Source organism: Calidris pugnax, unplaced genomic scaffold (assembly GCF_001431845.1).
Source record: "Calidris pugnax isolate Ruff unplaced genomic scaffold, ASM143184v1 scaffold273, whole genome shotgun sequence".
Taxonomy (NCBI): Eukaryota; Metazoa; Chordata; class Aves; order Charadriiformes; family Scolopacidae; genus Calidris; species Calidris pugnax.
This window is the reverse complement of record NW_015094508.1, coordinates 5,185,291-5,206,901: the sequence shown is the minus strand read 5'-3', so window position 1 is coordinate 5,206,901 and position 21,611 is coordinate 5,185,291. Positions and strand designations below refer to the sequence as shown.

General features: G+C 36.7%; 1 protein-coding gene across 1 annotated transcript in view; it reads right to left on the bottom strand.

Annotated features, from left to right (window-relative positions):
* The window catches only part of JMY (junction mediating and regulatory protein, p53 cofactor), a 64,975-nt gene that overhangs the window by 16,713 nt on the left and 26,651 nt on the right, over positions 1–21,611 (bottom strand). Inside the window, exons 4-7 of the mRNA XM_014964845.1 lie at positions 19,438–19,588; positions 17,074–17,243; positions 10,673–10,838; positions 6,736–6,923 (exon numbers count right to left, since the gene is read on the bottom strand). Of these exons, the coding sequence (XP_014820331.1) occupies positions 6,736–6,923; positions 10,673–10,838; positions 17,074–17,243; positions 19,438–19,588 (675 nt within the window). The remainder of the gene's footprint in view (positions 1–6,735; positions 6,924–10,672; positions 10,839–17,073; positions 17,244–19,437; positions 19,589–21,611) is intronic.

Genomic DNA, 21,611 nt, shown 5'->3' with positions numbered 1-21,611 from the left:
TCAGTACAAATAAAAGGCATAGAATCGTAAAATCCTTTTGGTTGAAAGAGACCTTTAAGATTGAGTCCAACTGTTAATCTAGCACTGCCAAGTTACCACTAAATCATGTCCCTCAGCGCTACTTCTACACATCTTTCAAATACCTCCAGGGATGGTGACTGAACCACTCCCCTGGGCAGCCTGTTGCTATGCTTGATAACCCTTTTGGTGAAGAAATTTTTCCTAGTACCCAATCTAAACCTCCCCTGGCACAACTTGCTCTATTGTCTGTTACTTGGGAGAAAAGACCAACATCCATCTTACTACCACCTCCTTTCAGGTAGTGTAATCTAGCACTGCCAAGTTACCACTAAATCATGTCCCTCAGCGCTACTTCTACACATCTTTCAAATACCTCCAGGGATGGTGACTGAACCACTCCCCTGGGCAGCCTGTTGCTATGCTTGATAACCCTTTTGGTGAAGAAATTTTTCCTAGTACCCAATCTAAACCTCCCCTGGCACAACTTGCTCTATTGTCTGTTACTTGGGAGAAAAGACCAACATCCATCTTACTACCACCTCCTTTCAGGTAGTGATAAAGTCTTCCCTCAGCCTCCTTTTCTCCAGGATGAACAATCCCAGTTCCCTCAGCTGTTCCTCTTAAGACTTGTGCTCTAGACCCTTCACCAGCTTGGTTGCCCTTCTCTGGACCCGCTCTAACACCTCAGTATCTTTCTTGTAGTGAGGCTCCCAAAACCCAACACAGCATTGAAGGTGGGGCCTCACCAGTACTGAGTACTGGGGAACGATCACTTCCCTAGTCCTGCCATCCATGCTATTTCTGATAGAAGCCAGGATGCTATTGGTGGCCTTGGCCACCTGGGCACACTGCTGGCTCATATTCAGCCTGCTGTCCACCAACAACCCCAGGCCCTTCTCCTCCGGGCAGTTTTCCACCTGCTCTGCCCCAGCCTGTAGCGCTGCCTGGGGCTGTTGTGACCCAAGTGCAGGACCTGGAACTTGGCCTTGTTGAACCTCATACCATTGGCCTTGACACAATGATCCAGCCTGTCCAGATCCCTCTGTAGAGCCTTCCTACCCTCAAGCAGATGTGCAGGAATTTAGATTAGCGACAAGACAGGTAAGTTCATAGGATGATATCAAGGACTGGGAAATCGGGCAGTAAGGGCAATGAAATTAGGGCCGGTACAAGCACCACACAGGACTACAACAAAGTCCTATGCGTAATTAGAAACTGATCTCATGGCTGCCTAAGAGCAGCGGGCAGTGATAGGAAGCAGTCTGGAGTGTGACTGCAGCTAGAACACCAAAGCCATGGGGTGCCCAGGCATCAGCTTGACTTATCGAGTGGGGCCAGACAGCAGCTTTGCCTTTGAAAGCACTGCTTGGGGCAGCTGATCGAGTTATCAGCCACCAAGTAGCAGCAGAAAGGTACAAACACAAGGAGGGGAGGGATAAAAAAAAAGGCCACAATTTTTGACACCTGGAAATGCAGAAAAAGCTACATTCCCCTACAAGCTGACTATAGGCATACCATGATCACATAAAACGGTAGCCAGTGTTCCTTCACAGGACAGAAAAACTATGGTGTCTTGAAAGTTTCCAAAAGGTAAGGTCATCAATGTTGCCACTATATACAGATAACAGTCCAACAAGAGCCGTCCCAGCTTCATCAGAGGTGTGCACATAGCTAAACACTGCTGGGTTTTATGTTTGTTTCTTGAGCTATTTTCCCTGATGAAAGGAGTTTAATACAGCTGGCAAAGTTAATCCATTTAATTTGTGACTGCAAAAGTACAAACTACCTCACTTCTACCTTTCAGAGAAAAAGCAATAGCTTCAGAATATTACTAGAGAATCTGAAACGCTTTTTATTGTAATACTACTTATTTACCTTTGTAGTTTATTCTTTATTTATGTGTTAAGTCCTGTTAAAGGTGTTCTAAAATAACATGGGTTGTATGTTACAAGATTTAAAGAAGTATTATAAAGTAGTGAGAAAACATATGTTAGGTTTAGTTTAGGTTTTTTGAGATGTCTCAAATATTTGGTTGGCCCACTTTCATGATGCATTTTCTCTTTAGCACTAGTGTTTAAATATTTCTAATTAAAACCAATAATGAAAGATATTTTAAGCATGTAAAGAGGATAAACCGGACCAAAATATATTTGGTGCTGACTTTGTACTAACAAACAACCTACTTTAATGTAATTAGATCCCTATGACTTGTAATAATAAACAAGACTAGGAGGGACTGAAAACATGCTATAGCACAGGATTAGAAATCTGAATCATCTTAACTAATTACAGAAATGGTCTGAAAAAAACCAAAGGTTGCAATTTCATAGGGACAAATACAGGTTTCTAGTCGTAGACAAGATTAAGCGACTGCAAACAAATGTAAAAAAACCAAACCAGCCAGGTGGCACCATTAAAAAAATGATACGGATGCTTAAGGCAGTATACAAATTGAACATAAACCAACAATCTCTGGGAAAAAAAGAAAACATAATTGGGTGTATGACAGGAATACAGCCTGCTGCACATGTGAAGGAGTCCTTCCTTCTCAGCACTGGGAAAGCAGAAGCATTATGTCTAGTGAGAGCCACACTTCAAGAAAGATGTTGACCAGCTGTATAGAATTGAGAGCATCAAGAAGTAATGTGCATTTCTCTTTTAATTACCTGACTGATTTCACAGTATCAAATTGTAGTTTATTAAAGAGACAAAAAGGGAGAGCTAATGAACCATTTCAACTCTCATCACTAGATAAATTACCATGTTTAAGACTAGAAATATAAAATATATGTAAAATAGATCTGCGTTAATATTTTCCTAGTTCCAGCAATCGTTGCTTTCAGATTGAAAAGCATTCCATTTAAAAGGTTAGCTTCTCATTTACTAAACTCAGTATGTACAGAAAACATTTTACTATAAGCATTCTGTGTGGTTATGCCCTGATGTTGATGCAGTATTAATAATAATAATAAGCATACCAAGTAACTTTATGCCAGCTATCACTGAATCTACATAACACCTGTTTTTGCGCGGGCTATGCTTTGAACTGTGGGCTTGCAAAGTAGAAAAGGTGTCCTATTAAATGGACACAACAACATGTGAGGAAGGTTCCTAGAAGAAAGTGCATATTATTAATACACCCCAAACAGCTTCACCAACCAGGTGCTTTTCCCAGTTTGCTCATGATAAGGGATATTCTTCCTGGATGGGAAATAATTCCATTTCTTCACAACTCTATTTTTCCAAAGATATTTTTCTAGTTGCCTTCCACACCATCTTTTTGACCTTAACTCTTAGCTATAAATCTAGCTCCCTAATAAAATAGCAGCTTGTTCCATATGATAACCTAATTAATACTGCTGTGCAGCCAGCAGAGGGTAGACTGGGACAACAATAGCAATAACCTACTGAAAAATCCATAACTGGCTTTCAAAAACTAATAATAACGAGACCGCTATTAAAATCTTATTTTTTAATAACTCACTGTCATCAACAAAAAGAAACATCAAGAAATGACTTCTTAGTAAGTGCAAATGGGTTTGTGTAAAAAAAAATACAAGAACAAAGTTTATACTCATGGTAGTACAGTGAAAGAACATCAACCTCAGTAAACCATAAATTTAAAAACGCTGGCTTAGTTATTCAGAATCACAACTGATCAAGGTTTCTAACAAACCTTTAGCAAAAGTTTCTAAATAAAGGTTTGGTACAAATACTTGACAACATTAAACAATAAAAGCACCAACTGCCAAAACAGGGAAGGAATTTCTGAGAAACAAAATTAATAGAGACTATAGTCACAGAAGTTCGCATTTACATTACATACAGTCTTATTCTACACAAGAGTAATTGATTCCCTTTCACTGCATTATCTCCTAAAGATGAAATATTTTCAAATACCCAGATGATGAAATGACCTCCTCCAAAAAACAAAAACTGATGAGAGAGAATAATTTCCTATTGTTTACTTAATCATGGTATCTGCTGCCAGAAAAGAGACATTCTCCTAAAGGAATCTTCAGTTGCCAAAACCTCAATAATGAACAAGGACTGTAATTTCTAAACACATCACAAGACTGTGATATACACCATTTAATGCACAGCTTGCTTTTTGTTTTCAACTACAGAACTGACAAGGTGGGGAAAAAAAACAAAAACAGAACAAGAAAAAAAAAAACGAAACAGAACACCAAAATCTCACCAACCCAATCCAAAACAGAACACTTGTGTACAGTTCTGCGTTAAGATACTCTGCTGAAACAAACATGGTCAGGAACACAATTTGAAAAGCATTAAGTAGACTCTCATCTCAGTTCAACAATAAATGTTTCTTAATGGAGCGAGACAGACTGACTTTGAGAAAGAGATTTACCACATAGTATGTACTTTCTAAATGCACCCTCAAAAACTCAATTCTTTTCTCCACTTAACATTCAATCATCACTGTGCTCATTCTCCCTATCTAGTCTGTTTATGCATCACATCTGTATCTTTGTTCTGTCTACTTAAACTGCAAACTCTTGAGTGCAAGAACCCTTTCTTCCTCCCATTTTTGTTAAGTACAACTATACACATCAGGCACTATAAATAGTGTTTTCTAACAATGTTCTGCAGTATTGCTAGAATGGTCTCTCAATAGATAAAGCTTGTTTATGTTTGAATCAAAGCCACAAGTCTTAAGCTTACTGGTAATTACCTGAAAATCAAGTAGGGCTCTGCTATTCAGCAGTAATAAGAGCAGCTACAGTAAATACCTCTAATATAAATATCCATCAAGATGGCTATGTTCTTTTCTGCTCAACTAGTGTCAGAAAGTGGCACACAACTGATTCTGCTTATCCTTTTGCTCGAATAAAAATCTTTGATTTGTTAGTTTAAATACACATTATTCTAATCTGTGATTTCTTTAGAAGCTGAAAGCTAATTATCTCACTGCATCACTCAACGACAGATAATGCTACACTGGGCAACGAAGGTAGTGGAGAGCTGAAACTACTTATGAGAGTGCTGTGAAGTCCAGCAGTGAAGTTCCACATGGAGACATTACCTCAGGTCCTGAAGCATTATAGTCACATTCCTTCAGGACAAAGTTGAGCAGACATGACTATATTACTGCCCTACACAGACCCAGAGGAGCAATAACACCATATAGAACCCTGCATCGTGTCTCAGTGCACAAGTAGGCATGCGTTACAGCCTAGAACTAATTCCTTCAGCTAAACCAAGGCATTTTAGCATAGCATAACATTGAAACAAGCGAGTCAACTGAAGGTGACTAGTTCATTATACAGATAAGACAGCATGCTAAAAAAATCTCTACTGCTGCTTCAGGGTTGCTTCTCACCTTCTTAACTCCCGTAAGTTAAGTAAAGAACAGCAACAAGGCTGTCACTTTTAAACAGGTTTGTTTACTGCAAGATGCCAGAAGTGTCTCTTTGTATTCAGGAGAAAACAGCAACAGCATAACTGATATTATAAGGTATACATGGTTAGTTGATATTAATTAGCAAAATATGACAGATTATATCCATTCTTTAAGTAATAAAAAGTCCAGCTTCCTGATACTTTTCTTTTTACAAACTCTTCTTAAACTCAATTACTCTGAGCAAACTACTTCCCATAACTGGCTAACAATAGACATTTCTTCAATATTAACTTATTTGCAGTCTTCTCCATATTGTGTTAATCAGAGACAGGACAGTGACTGAAGAAATAAAAAAAAAAATCCAGAACATAAAATGTATCAACTACTGTTTTGTTTGCTCTGTAATGCTTCAGATTCAGGTACAGAAATAGATATATTAGTTATGAAGAAGAGGCTTTATCCTCAATCTACTAGAACTCTTTATATAAAGGAGTCATCTTCCACATCAAGGGACAAGACTGGGAACATGCAACCACTCCAAGACGTGATCCAAATCTAGAATGAAGTATCAGCTCAGACTTCTGCATAGCCTTATAGTATATAGTATGGAGTGCAAACCTATTTTATAAGTATTACAGTGCTCTCTCAAAACTTCTATCAGTTCTTCTCTGAGCTACCTCGCTCATTAATAATGTGTATTGATGTAACCACAAACTGTCAGGGAACAATTCTGGAAAAAAGGAATGAACATATTTACACACACTCAATACACAATTTTACAACATTAGCTGTATTAAAGTAATCTTCTGCACAACATCCCAGTCATGTAACACATGAAAAAAGGAAAGTGGCCCTAAAAATCACACCCAGTTTTACTAATTAAGAATATATACAAAATTTCATATATATTCGCTGAATACGGAATATCAATGACACATGACATAAGTTTAAAAGGATGAGGTAAGAGAATGAAAATAGAACTCATTCAGAGAGAAAACGGCACTGAACATTCTCTCCTACAAATATATATAACTACTCTCTGTAAAAACATGCATTCTAACATGTACTTTCCACATGAAAGTATTCTGTTTAGTTAATAGAAACAAGTTTATTTGTTGACTTCAATGTAATTAAAGGCTCCTTTAAAGCTAAAAGGTAATCTGAATCTTAAATATATCAATTTAATAATACATGCTATTATACCTGGTACTCTGTAAAACAACTTTTAGTAAGCAGTAAATATAATCCACAAAAGTTCTAGGAGACTTGGAAGTTGTATCTGAAATGAAACCTTTTGAAGTTTTATTACATCTGTTAATTATGCCAGAAATTTGCAATTTAGTTAATACCTTCTTATTTCTGAGGTAGGCTTTCTTGGCTGAAATACGTCCACGCCTTGCTTCCAGCTGGCGGATTTTTTGTTGTAACTTTTGCAGCTCCTCTTTTTGCAAGTGTATAGATGTTGCCACATCCTCTTTTTCAAGCATAGCTTCCATACTTTCGAAAGTGTCGTAATACACCACTTCATCGCTCTTTTCTGTTTAAAAAATGTCAGCAATGAAAAAGTCAAATCAATAGTTTGTATTTGATCAACATTTTCTTTTGCTCAACAACAGCCCACACACTGAGTCACAAGATTTAATGTAAAGGAATGCTACAGTCCTTTCAGAGGACTATCAAAAATCAAAAGGTTAGAGGAAAAGCACTAAAGAGCAAAGCACTGAGGGATCTAAAGTTGATATGAAGAACAGAAATCAATACCAATGAAGCAAAGCCTGGTATTCAGATAAATTCAGAACATTAAAAAAAAAATGCATCTGTAAGCGTACACTTGTGTCTGTAGCCTAATTTCATCACAACGTCCACTCATGTCTTTGGGTCTCCTAACTAATACAAGGGACCCACAACATGCAGTAACATCCTCTACAAACTTCAGGATATACAGACTCTTTCTGAAGTCCTTGGAAAGAGATTCTTCTGCCACAACCACCCATTAATTTCATGAAAAAAGAATCACACAACAAAACACCAAAATTCCTCTCTTAGGAGGTTTTTGACCTCCCAGATGCTGCTTCTGCTCAGAGGCAGCAGAGGGAGGGTAACATCAAGGCAATCCTTCAAAGCATTGCAGGCCTGAAAAGGAGGTCATTACTAATACTTTTATCAACACATGATTTTTAGCCTCCTGAGTGAAGCATTCAGAGTAACATTGAGCTCATCTCTGAATGCTGCCTTCTCATCTCATGCCAAGAAGGAAAGAGCGATGATTATAAATCCTTGCAGAATGCTGGGATGAAGAAGTTGCAAAGGCCTCTCGTTCCTCACTTCATAGGCCTAGCAAGCAGGATATTTCTATGATACACCAAGAGCAATTTGCATTACTGCTGGCTGAAATAATCAGATACAGCTGGCATAACCGTCAAGTATATCTTATCTGCTGCACCACTACCCTTCGCATTTGAACTTCATGAGCAACTTTCAGCAAGACCTCCTACTTCTGCTACTAGACTATTTCGGGAAAGGGGCATGTTTTTCTTTCATTGTGCATTTTAAAAGCTGTTTTTACTTCATGTTATATGTGTGTACAGTCTCCTCTGCAACCAAAATTCTGATTGCCATGCTAATTTCAGCCCAGCAGAAGACAGGGCAGGGCCAGAAAAGAAAGCGCAGCACTAACTTAATCTTAAAATGAAAACAAAATCACCAGATGTACTAGATTCTTTACTTTAGTGCTCAGTTTAAAAAAAAATAAACCAAACCACAAAGTTTCATCCATATATAAAACTGCAAAGTCACTAGAACTTACTTTGAGACATTAGTGAGCAAAAATAAGACTCATGGCTGACAGCAATTGTATTCGGCTATGCACTCACGTGCCATGGGAGAATTTACATGCAAATTTTGTTTCAGAATATTTGCATGCAGAATTAAAGACAGGAGTTTACAAGTGAAACCCCAAAAGCTCAGCTGCAAAGCAGTCAAATCTACCAGCTCTAAAACACAATGTTAAATTACGTTTTACTGTTTGGAAAAAAACCAAAACTCGGCAGCTCTACTGCAACCTCCATCAAACACTCCAAGACTTTTCTACAAAAAGCTTTTGAGCTTCTGAAATGCCTATAAATTTGGTAAGTGCTTAAGATTCTAACGACTCAGCCACTTACCATAAAACATTCAGAATTATTCCTTTTCAGATAAAATCCACACAATTTGCACTCACTCAGCCTACCCTCCAACCAAAGCAGGAACCTACTATCGCATTCTCTATTGACAGCAACGCATCCACCACAAAAACATCTTACAGGGATGTACAAATAGTTTGTATGGTTAAGAGAAGACCCTTTAAAATTGTAACCTAATAAATTAACATTTTGTGAATTTCAGTGCAGGTGTTTGGTTACTGACAGTAAAAAACTACTGCTGTTGTTTATAATATGACAATGTATTATCATTTCATAGTCTTCAGATCCAATGTGCTAAATTTGCAAAAGAAAATGTTTCTTCTTGTATCTTACAATCAGTTGGCAGTCAAATCAAAACACACTCTCAAAAAATGCTGTTGAGACTTCCTTAGCAGTACTGCTGATGCCCCTCAAATCAAAACAGTCTTTACATGTCACTAAGACACATGTATTTCAAATAATACAGATGTGCACAATTAAAAGGCTATTACTTTACTGACTATAAGTACAGTTTAAAAGGGAAGCATAACAGAAGATGCAACAGATCATTCTTTTCTCTCTGACAGCATAGGAAACAACACATTAAAAGACTACTAGATGTTTTAGATGCCTTCATTCAGATTAGGTGCTGAACAGTCTTGGAGAGTTGTAGCCACTTCAGTGCCACATTCTTCACATTAATTGTTCTATCCCCTCCACCTAAATTACGTTCAAAGAGGTAATTTCATCCTTTGATCAAAATTCCCACACATTTAAGAACTGTATTTTTCATTTTCTGTCCTGTGGGATATTAACTGTGTGTTGTTAAAAACCAGTAATTGCTTCTAATGTAGACAGCTGTCTTTAATAGGGGAAAAAAAAAAGCCAACACAAAAAACCACCCACTTGGATTTTGCAATCAAGAATACTTTACCAATTTAAAATAGCTAAGGAAGCCAGAACAGTGAACTACTTTGCTGCCATTGGGTAAGGAGCGGGTTGGTTGGTTAGTTGACTGGGGCTTTTGTTTTATTTTGGGTCAGGTTGTAAGTTTGGGTTTTGGGGTTGTTTTTTTTGAGATTTCTGGAGAAAACATTAGTGACAAGTTGTATTTTATTAGTGACGTTAGTGACATTATTAAACACTAGTGACAAGTTGTTTTTACATCAGGCTTAATCTCTGTGGGCCCTTAAGTTTCACCATAACTACATCAAAGAGTAAGTATTTTGATACTGATTTTTGATTGTCAGTACCAAAATTAAATGTCTTGAGACATCTACCTCTAAAGCACTAACTAGCTCTCCACAGAGCCACCTGGTCAAGGCTGCCACTTTTAAGTCATTTACAGAGTTTTCAACCCTCATCTTCCATACATGCAGTCACAGTTGTTGCTATCCCAAGTCTAAAAGGAGGAGATCCAAGCAACAGCAAGAAGAATCCATGATACTCATGTTTTCTCTTTTTCCAGAGGCAACTCTCAACACAACCCAGCTTCAAATCTTTCAAGTGACCTTTCTATCCATAATAAAACTTGCTAAGCAAGCTCTATGCACTAAACAATAAAACACAGCCTGTGTGAATAAAAGCATTAACTAGAAAAGTCCAAAGGACCGAATCCAAACATGCTGTATGATTTATCTGTACCATTTCCACAGTTTGCAACTACATAAAGTATAGCAGGTTCTGGAAACATAAGGTCTTCATCACTGCTCTATATCAGAAAGCAATATAAGCAGCTTCAAAGTTTAGCTGAAGGACTCTGATTTGCAGGAATACTTTTTGAAAACCAATCACTTCAAAGACATGAATAACATCAATGCAAATTTTTAATGAGTCAAGTCCAGTAATTAAGACATTTCCTCCTCCCTGAATTTAGTTTTCCAAAACTTACATAGTATCTTATATCTTTATTTCCAAACACAGGCAATGAGAACCAGACCAAAACTTCCGTATCTACTTATACGCCTTATGAACAGCTGTAAAATTTAACAGTACTTATGTTAGAAGATCCAGCTCTTCACATGGTAAAGAATCTGTTCTCATTTCATTCCCACAGGCTTTACTAGGCTCTTAGGAAGAGAATTATCTTTTACAGATTACGTCTTAATTAAAATGCATAAAGCACCTGACATCAGTCTTTTGATGCTTTCAAGTTGTGCAGTCAGCAGCAGCTCTTCACATTTCAAGATCTCAAACTGCACTTCATATAACTGAAGCTGTAGATCATAATAATCAGCTTCTAACTGGTCCAAATGGGCTATGGCTTCTGTACCACCTTTCAGGCTCTGCATCTAAATGGAAAGAGGAAAAAAAAAAGAAGAAAAAAACAACAAAGACACATACGACTCCCGGATAATGAGAACAAAACCACAGACTTCAGGATTACAGCTGGATACAGTCTGGTACACTACTGTAACATGTTAAAATTCAACAGTTCAAGAGGAGAAGACAGGTATGTCTAAACATAGCAATACTAAAACAGAAAGATAGCCAAACTGAATTAAACCAATGATCTATCTTACTGAACAGATGGTTCAGTCTGAACATTTCGGGCAGAGGTTAACTCCAAACGCCCAGGAAGATGAAACATAGGAGGCAGTGCAGTGATACCTCCCTAAAACATTTCACCAGCCTCTAGCACAGCTTGCATCACAGCTTAAGTCCCAATGCTGCCTTTTATACTAAATAGACTTAGTGGATTTTTTACAGCATGTGTGCTTTTAGTACTCGCATTATTACTAATTGTCGTGTATTTCACAGCTCAATTAAACACTAAGGAAACAGTTCTGTATATTATGCTGCTTTCCATGTAAGACTGATACATAGAAGACCTGTGAATCCATTCTTACAACATCTATTTTAAAAATTTCTGCTACTATATTTTATATTAACTGAATGCATTTTTTGCACTTCAACTATTAGCATGAAAGACTTAATAAGTCCTTAAGTGAGTATCATAAATCTTACAATCAATGACTTATAATTTATATGTTTCAGTCCAGCGTGACACCAAAATGTCTTCTTACGGCATTCTATTACTCTGCCTTCTATATTAAATTATTAATTACGACCAGAACAGTAAATGCCATAATGATGGCATATTTGGAGTGAATTAGAGGCTAGTTTTCAAGATAAAAGGACTGATTCTCTTGAACCTTCCAGTTTTTCTAGAAGAGGTATAATGTTCACTAGTCAAGAAAGGTATCCTGGATTTTGGCATTTTCAAATAATTTTCTCATTGTAAAAAAAACATACCACAGCAACAAGATGTGGTAAGGTTTTTTTGGTTTAGTTTTTTTCTTTGTTTGTTAGGGGAGTTTCCCCCCAAATTAAGGCCATGTCATTCAAACCTCAAACTTTTGCTTAAAGTGTCTGTAACCTCTAAATTCACTAAAACTTATACTTTTTTTTTTTCTTTAAAAAAAAGACATTTCCAAATTTAAGTCCACAGACTCTGTATAAAGACTGCTTAGAGACACAAATGGGCCATTTTCAAAAGCATTAGCTACTCAAGTTATAGCAGCTCAGTATTTCATTCAGCTGCAGTGGTGTCTGCCTGATAAAGGTGATAAAGGACCTGTCCGACAACTGAGTCTTAACCCTAGAAGCATACATTACAGATGGTGCCAGCTACTTGGTCTTTTTTAGGGGTACAACACAACTACATTCAGTTTTCAGGTGCAACAGCAGTGGGAAATAAATATTGTCATATGGTTCTCAGGCAGAAATGCTACCTACATAATAGGCCCTCATGAATGAGAAAAATGAGGACCTTTAATTTCAACCATTTACATTAAAACTTTGTGAGATACTATATATATGTGATAATTCAAAACAATATAATCACTTTTGGGAAATGTCAGCATTTTTGTTAGAAATTTAAGAGTGGTTCAATTCTTAATGTTACAAATTGCCATCTAATCTGTACTAGTAATTTGCTGCACCCTTGGTAGGTCTCAAACTGATCAACACGGTGAAAGAAACAGAAATAACTTTAACATGATAATGTTACAGGAAAGAAACATCTTGCAGTTGGACAAAGAACTAGAACTGAGGAGATCCAAGTTCAATTTCCTTCTATGCCACAGCTTCTTGCATTAACTCAAGCAAATAATTTAAACTCTCTGGTCCTTATGGTCTTTGTTGTCTCATTCACACTAAGTGAATGAGAACTAAGAACTTAAGCAGTAACTTGGGTTTCTTAATAGTTCCAAGGCAGAAATGTAACATCTGTAAACATACACATTGGTAATAAAGATAAAACAGTTAAACCAGAAAGCCTCTAACAAAGAACTATGAACACACGGACTAAAGGGATAGATGACAAAATTAACAGAAAAATATCCAAACACGGAATTGAGTGCCATCAAGTCCAGCTTTCCACCACCATGGAATGCTTCTAGACAAACCTAAAATGAACTACATTCATAAACTGAGTTCTTAAAAATAATTTCCATGTTATTATTGTTGCTCTTACTCTGCTTTTGTAAAAAAACAAAACAAAACAAAACAAAAAAGCTTTCACAAAACTCTGTGTTTGTTACTCCCATTGGAAGTCTGTTCTAGATGCCCCCTAAGTGCCAGGAAACTTCTTTCTTATTTCCAGTGTATTCACCATCAGATAACATCATTTCTTCTTGCACCAGTTCTGAACAGCAACATGCATTGCTGACTAATATTTATTCCCATTAGTGTTTTTGTGGAGAGCAATTTTCTAGCATCTCAGCCCTTGTTTTATTCATTAAAACAACTTCACCTCCTCTCAAAACAGATTTGCCGTTCCTGGCATCATTGTGGTAGACCTCCCCATAACTGCTCCAGTTAGAACTAATCTTGGGTGATCAGAAGTCCATATGCAGTTACACTAAAACTTCTGCCTTTGTTGGAAATAACCTGATTGGAGACCAGAACTGCTACCACCAGTGGTTCAATCACGTTGCTACCAGGTTATAGGACTATGGTCGTTCTCATCTGCTGTCATTTACATCACAATTAACCTGCAGTCCACAGTAAAAACTTGTATTACTTGTCCTTAGTAATACATATTAATGGCTATTATTGAATTTTCTATTATCCAGTCTTTTAAGTAATCTCTTAGTATTCAAATAGAATAACAAGTCATGTGAATCCTGACTGTGCTCTAGTTCAAGTATTCATTTCAATTCTTCACTGCTGCTGTCTGAGAAATCTCAGAGGAAGTGAGTAGAATTCAGAAAAAATCCCAGGTCTTCAAGCATGAATATGGAAGCTCATACTCAATACCAACAGAAAGTAATTTTGAAGATTTTCTAAATGATTATAAGGGAAACACGGAGCACTCCAACCACGGATAAAAGGCAGGTTCTAACTCATACCTAGCAACTTGTAGAACAAAAGTGTTTCTCCAACCAATTAAGTATCAGGAGTCAATTATAGTTAGGCCATGTATACTTCAGGATACAATATTATTTAAAAAATGAGCTTAAGATGCTCACTTACAATTAGTATCCTGGGCAATTGGAAAAAAAATCTGACACTAGAAGAAGCACCTTTTCCCCCTGAAAAGGGTGTATCACTGGTTTTATAAAGTTTTTCTTTTCAAAGACTAAATGTTCAAAATCCATAGCCAACATGCCAAACATCAACAGTTTCCTCAAACAGTCAGATCTGGTCTTTTCTCTGAATTTTTCTTCTTTCTGTCTCCGTCCTCAACTTGAACCCTGATAGATTAGTTTCCCCAGCATTTTAGTCTTCTTTAAGGAACATCCTGTTTTATCTTCCATGCCTGGAAAACAGTAGCTAAATTGTTTGCCAAATAAGGTATTTCAGTTCCAATTTTCTAACACTTCCATGAGTTTGTTTTAAGTGATCATAAATACCTGATCTTTTTCTTTCTCTTGGGAAATGAGAACTAAATGTCAGTGATGCACAAAACCCTTCAAAAAAAATGTCTCTTCAAATACTGTGAGTTGCCCTCTTTAATACTCTATTAATATAGACTACCCATTCATTCTCTAGGGAAAAAAAAAAACAACAAAACCACCAAATTATGTTATTCCAAAAGACTTAAGTGGGATTTTGATAACTATTAAGTCCAAAGGAAGTTATCATTGTTAATGAGAAATTTTCTAATAATGTCTCACTGTATTATTAAAAGCCTAACTAGACTCCATGTTTTGTGTACAGAATGCATCCCATTACTTCACCTGAAAGCTTAGAGCTTACTGCTTTCTATTTTCTATAAACACAATGACCGCTTCAAAAAGATTTGAAATAAAAACTATTTTAAGTTTTCATTGAACTGTGAGAATATGGTGAATATTACACAAAAATTTAACGTAAGATTAAAGAAAAAAAATAAATTTACATTTTTCTGACAAATTTTAGTTTGCCAATTTAAACACTGAAAGTGAAGAAAGCAAAAGCATTCCTATTTTGTTATTAAAAGTAATAATTCAAATATGTTTAAGTTCACAGGTTTCCCAATTTTAGCTTTTTTCTTTTAGCCTTTCCAAAAAGCTGTCACAAAAAGAAAAAGTTTGAAAAAGATACAATCAAAGCTACCAAGGTAAACTTTGCTGAAAAATATTATGTTGCATCTGTACCAAAAATCACTGTCTATTTCTTACAGAAAGAAGATTAATTTTGCAGAAACATCTATTCATGCTTTCTTGAATAGAATTTTTGCCAATGAATCCAACTCAAGCAAAAGTAAAATGACAGTTGTGAAATGCAAGATATACTTAAATACTCAGTCACTGGAAGCAAAAATATTGTTGATTCAGGCTCAATGTACAAGAAAAAAAGTACTCTTAGACTTATGAAACTATTAAAAAAAACCTAAAAAATGCTAAGCAGTACTTCATTGGAATATGATTTTGTTTATGAAAATATGACAGAACATTCATCATGTAAATTAAAAATTATTTTTATGTGTATCTTTAGAACTGAACTGTATGCTTCTAAAAGGGAAAAAAAGAGAAGCCTAGTTACTGAATCCTATATGTGCAAGATGGGACTTGCTGGAACTTAATTCTCCAGTCACACACTTTCATTTGTCCAAATTATTTTACATACTTCGAGAATTACAAAGGATTCTCACTCTGATTTAATGTTTCTGTTTACTGTTAAGAAGACAAGACTTGGCAACCAATCCGCAAAAGCAGACTCTGGTCTGCCTCAAAAGGAAAGTTTTCATCATTCCCCTCAACCAAATTCAGAACAACATGCTGAACTTAAGATGTGCAAATCAGTAAAATAAAAAAAGCTCAATATGTAATCTGTGTAGAGGTTTTTTTGTGTTTTTGTTTTTTTTTTTACAACAGATAGCTGTAGCCTAACGTTTTCAGCTGTCAAGGAAAAAAAATTATAACTAACCTAATCATCTAGCCAGGTGATTTTCATATCGTAACTTTGAAAATAGTAGGTTTTTAGATATTTACAGTGTGAACATATTTTAGGAAACAAAAAGCTGATTCATTAGTATTAAATGAAAACTAAACAAACAAGGTCAATTTTATTGACCCTCTTAAATATCAAATCAGCAAGGTTGGTTTAGATTTCAAGAAGAGGGAATTAAGAGCCAGAAAAACAGGTATATTATTTCTCATGTGTCTCCTTTTCTTACTCAGTGAGAGCAAATGCATACATTCAAGCACAGCAAGAAGGTATTCACTACTTAAGCTTCAAGGAGGAAATGTATCATCTTTTCATTTTTTTACTGTTGTTTTTTTTTTTTCACTGTCACATCTTCCAAATACACTACCTAACATAATCACTAAATATTTGCTTTATTATAAGACTGCAACTTGTCTCAAATATGGGATTCCCACTCACATTTGTCACATCCAACTTTGTATACTTAGGACTTTTACATAAAAGAGGATTTATAGCATTTTTGCTGTTAAGGAGGCGTTATAAAACCCAATAAACGTGGGATATTTCTGCCAAGACATTTAAACACAGTTTAATACAGGCACTCTTCTCAGGAAAGCTGTACCTAGCACGATCCCCCCCTCTGGAAGGCTGCCCTAATAGGGTAAGCAGAGATAGAGAGTACAGTAAAACAGGCTAGTCATCTGTTTATTTACTAATGTTTAGACTCCATCTGGAATGTCAGAACTGTTCTGAAAAAAGTGGTCATGCCTCTGAGAGTTAAAGTATGGAGATTACATCGTAGCAGATTTCCATCATACCCATTGCCTTTGCTTTGTTCATCTCAGTGGACAGTTGTAAACATTAACATTAATCTTCCTGGTTGACTAAGCAGGAAAAAGTGAATAGAAAATATAACAGTGGTACAAAACCCACCACACCTACATTGCAGCTCCATTCATCTAACACAGTAGAATGTAGTATAAGTTTGAATACAGACTTCCATTATTAAAAGCTGAAAAATAATTACTTTCAAGTCTGTGTGGAGGTTTTTGTTTGTTTTGTTTGTTTTGTCGGTTTTGTTGTTTTTTCCCCCTAAGTACATCAACACACTTTAAGGTTAGGAGGTTTTCTGCATGTTTCATTTTTCTATGCATTGATATGAAAAATTACCTCCTCCTTCAGCGCATGCTTCTTCTGCTCCAAACAGATTTCTTTAGCACGCATCAACTGCAAAGTCTCCTTAGAAACTGCATACTGAAGCTTTTCCATACGTTCCACTGCTGCCGCCCATGCTGCCTTACCAAACTTTTTCTGGTCTGCTCGCATTCGGTCATACACAGCTACAGAAGGGAAGAAAATGCAGACAGCTTACCAGTCTACTCTTCAGATCACCAGTGATTTTGCCGCAGAGACAAGGCAGACATTTGTATGCAAAAACATACAAAGTTCTCTTAGCAGGAAGCAGTCATTCTACAGAGTACCAGTGTTCAAATCCAGGATGTAAGCACTCTCAGGATTCATGCAAACATGCAATTAGCTGTTTGTTGATCATTTTATCATTATAATTCCAATTTTTGTTATCCACAGAGGGACCATTCTGAGTATACAGTAACTGAACACTTCAACCACTGGTTCAGAATTTTGACTTAAGAAAAATATCTTATTAATGCTAGCATGTGCTATTAAATTGCATGTCCGCTTCTGAAAGCGCCAGTTATCAGCTACTAAAGTCTCCACTTTCCCTTAATAACTTCTATAGTGCAGTCATAAGTTTAAACACATCTGCAGAGTGAAAAAAAAAAAATCACAATTTAAACCAAAAATTTAAGCTTGCCCTCAAGTGCAATTCTGCAAGAATAGTGAATTAAGTTTAAATAACATCTTTTAGCTCAAAATGCAGGTTGCTTCACAAAATTAATTTAAATTAATGAAACAAATTATAATCTGATCTAAATATGCAGAGACAAATGAGAATCTTTTCATGAAGACTTCAGAGTAGTACGAGTCCCTTGCCTGATTCAGATTTTCTATTCTTGAGCCCTAGACAACATCTAGACATTAAAATCTCATACATGAGATTTAATAGCTTTTAATATACACAACAATCGCAAGATACTGTACACTCAACTTTGCAAAGCAAAAGCCACGCGAGTCACACAATCAAAGGGGCAGTGATCAGTCCTTGGGTTCTAGAAGATATTACTTGCTGCTGTTGGGGAATAAAAATACCTTTATGTTCTCACATGTTTTTCCTCTGCCACCTGTTAGTATTTTGGTTTATAAGACCGCTCTGTGATCATCAGAAGGCCAAAAAAAGCCCAAAACATAACACAACAGGCAAGCAACCTGTACACCAAAGTCTAGGTTGTAAACAGTCTCCAGGCATTTCATTTCCCACTGTTTTGCCCCACAATCTTGACTGCTGTACATACAAAAAAAGCACGTGAACAAACCAGAAAGTAAGTAACTGTATAAATATGCTCTTTATTAATTAATGGGGCATTTTATTTGCTGTTTTTGTCATACTAGAAAAGGAACCAAACTAATTAAATACATTTCCAATTTCCTCTAATTAAAATCATTCCAACATGCTTGAACTGGTTTAGTCACTTTTTCAAAATAAGGTCGAGTTTCATGTTACCCTTAACTTGGGTTGTCACCAAAAGGAATCATTTTGCAGTGACTGCTTCCTTTGAGGCAGATCTAGCAGTCATGCAGGAAGATGACAGGACACCTACCCATCAAAAGAGATTTTCTCCCAAAGGTACAGCTCATTATTTGGTTGCACAATCACCATCGCCAAGGCAAAGAAAGAAACAGGAACCCACTATCAGGCAGGGAAAACAGTGGGCCATAAACTCTGTCAGTGGTAGCCCACAGTCAAACTAAAAGAGTTGACATGAAACCACATCCTGAGGTGTGTTTGCCCTAATAACCTGATTATTTAACTTAAAACAGTACAAGGATGAGAGCACAGATGTACATGGTAAGTCCTATGACCTGGTTTTACTGCTCTTTAGTAAAACTGCCACATTCTTCAAGCGTAGAAATGGCAAGGCTGAATCCATGAAGATTTCTGAACAACAGAGCAGCTTTCACCGGAGCTGTTGTTTAATATTTAGAGCTATGAAAAAAGTTACTGAAAGGCAGGGGAGACAGGAAAAGGAAATTAATTGAAAGGTAATAAACACCTACTACAGTGGTCTGCCATATCCACTACAGATGACAGAATCCATCAGGGACTCTGCAAATGCACAGTACAGATGATACAGTCCCATTGAGAAAGTGCTTGTTTCTGAAACTTTTACCAAAAATTGCTATTCTGCTCACCTCTAATGACATTCTGAAAAGGCTTATTGGTGAAAGATTCAAATAGACACAGACGAAAAGACAAATGGGAACAACAACTGCGTTTTGCTCATGGAGTATTGATAAAAAAATAAATAAATCACAGTACAACACAGAACACGGTAAACATTAAATAAAGTTTTTAAGATCTTTTATTTGATGGATAGGACAGTAGAAAATAATTACCTTTCTGTGTTTTAGCTGTGATTTCAAAGTATTTCACTGTCAGATCTTGAATAGAAAGCACAGCCATGTGGGCTTTTTTCTGCCAATCGGCATCTTCTTTTTGCAGACTCTCAATTCTTCTGGGGCCTAGGTAGTCATTCTCTATCGAGATCTGAAAATAAATCAGTCCATAATTAACGCTACAATTAATTGTTATTTTCCCAACAGCAGCCGGTTTCAGGGTGGCTAAGGAAGAAAGAGAAACAAAAAGGAGAGAAAACTACCAGCAAACCACCACGGCTTCTGTTCAACAGAAAAAGAAAACCAACTTATTTGAAGTGCTCCTTTCTGTTGAAAAAGTGCATCCACGGTTTCACTATTATTCTTACTAGAAGCACACAAAAAAATCAAATCTAAATTTGATCTGTCAGTATGTTTTTGTTAAATATCCCACTACCTTCAGATAACAAGCATTCTTCATCCAGGCTGTCTTCCAGCCTGAAACGTTTCCTTCTGAAGTAAAAGAATGCTCTTCAGTCAGAACAAAGCTGGAAACAGGGAACGTGTTGGGGGTAGTGGTAAGTAACCATCAATATTTTAGTAGTTTTTCTTCATCACAGATTACTTTTAAAAACATATTTTCCTAGTGACTGGGAGTTCCAATATCTTTTCATTGCCAAGATCAAGGCAATTTTATTTTGAAGTGACAGTTATCTGAAGTCAGTAAAAGATTTTGAGTTTCTTTTAAAAATTAATCAAAATATAGCTTTCTCTCCCAAAATTGGAAATTTTCACACACTTTTTAAAAGGTTATTAAGTAGTCCCACTACAGACAACAGACTATATAGCTAAGTAATTAAATATTTAAGCCTGCTCCTACAACACCAAAGCCTTAATTTTTAATATTTTTCATTTACACCAGTCAAGAAGACACCTCACTAGTAGAGACAAACTCCCCCAAATCAAAAAGTGCTCATAATCTTATTTGTTCCCCAAACTTCTAATGCTTCAAATATTAATCCTCATTTCACAAAGCTTCAATCTGGTCTCAAAGAGCCATTCCACTCTATAGTTGAACTGCAAATGACAGGTTTTTCAGTGACTGTTCAGGATCTACCTCCACATATCCACTTAGAGGGATAAAAGTAAAAATATAGAGATGCCATCTAAGAAATTGTTAATTTCTTGAAAACTGCTTAAAGTAGTTTAACACAGTAGTTTAATCTAGTCCTTATATATTTCCAAAACCCCTAAAAAGGAAACAGGCAAAATAAAAATCTAGGCAAATGATAAGTGAATAATAATTTAACTAGACAGGTTGTAACATGTAGTTCAATGCAGCACATATGTACCATGATTCCCACAGGGAATGCTTGTTAGTGGACAGACAAGAGTTTTCAAATAAATGTCAAACTGTATGTATATAACAGTGAATGATGACTGGTGATATTAATGCTTTCCTTTCACAAAGAACTCCGAAACAGCAAGTTCCCTCGAGAAGCAGGATTAAAAAAACCAATACAGTTAAAAGTCTTCCTTTTCTATTCCCTGGTAAACATGAGTAAATTTGATACTGGAACTGACCCCTGTAATCCAGGAGAAAGTAGTTAATGATTTGCTTATACACCTGGACATGCATAAGTCTATGGGGCCAGATGGGATCCACCCAAGGGTACTCAGGGAGCTGGCAGGAGAGCTCACCAAGCCTCTCTCCATTATCTATCAACAATCCTGGTCAACAGGGGAGGTACCAGATGACTGGAGGGTGGCCAACGTGATGCCAATCTACAAGAAGGGCCGGAAGGAGGATCCTGGAAACTACAGGCCAGTCAGCCTGACCTCAGTACTGGGAAAGATCATGGAGAGGATCATCCTGAGTGAGCTCTCAAGGCAAGTGCAGAGCAGGCAGGGGATCAGAGCCACCCAGCATGGATTCATGAAAGGGAGGTCCTGCCTGAGCAACTTGATTGCTTTCTATGACCATGTGACCCTCTTTCTCGATGAGGGGAAGACTATGGACTTTGTCTACCTGGACACTTGTAAGGCCTTTGACACCATCCCCCACGGCATTCTCCTGGAGAAACTGGAGAATCATGGCATAGACAAGTGTACTCTCCAATGGATAAAAAACTGGCTGGATGGCCATGCCCAGCAAGTTGTGATTAATGAAGCAAAATCTGGTCGGCAGCCAGTGA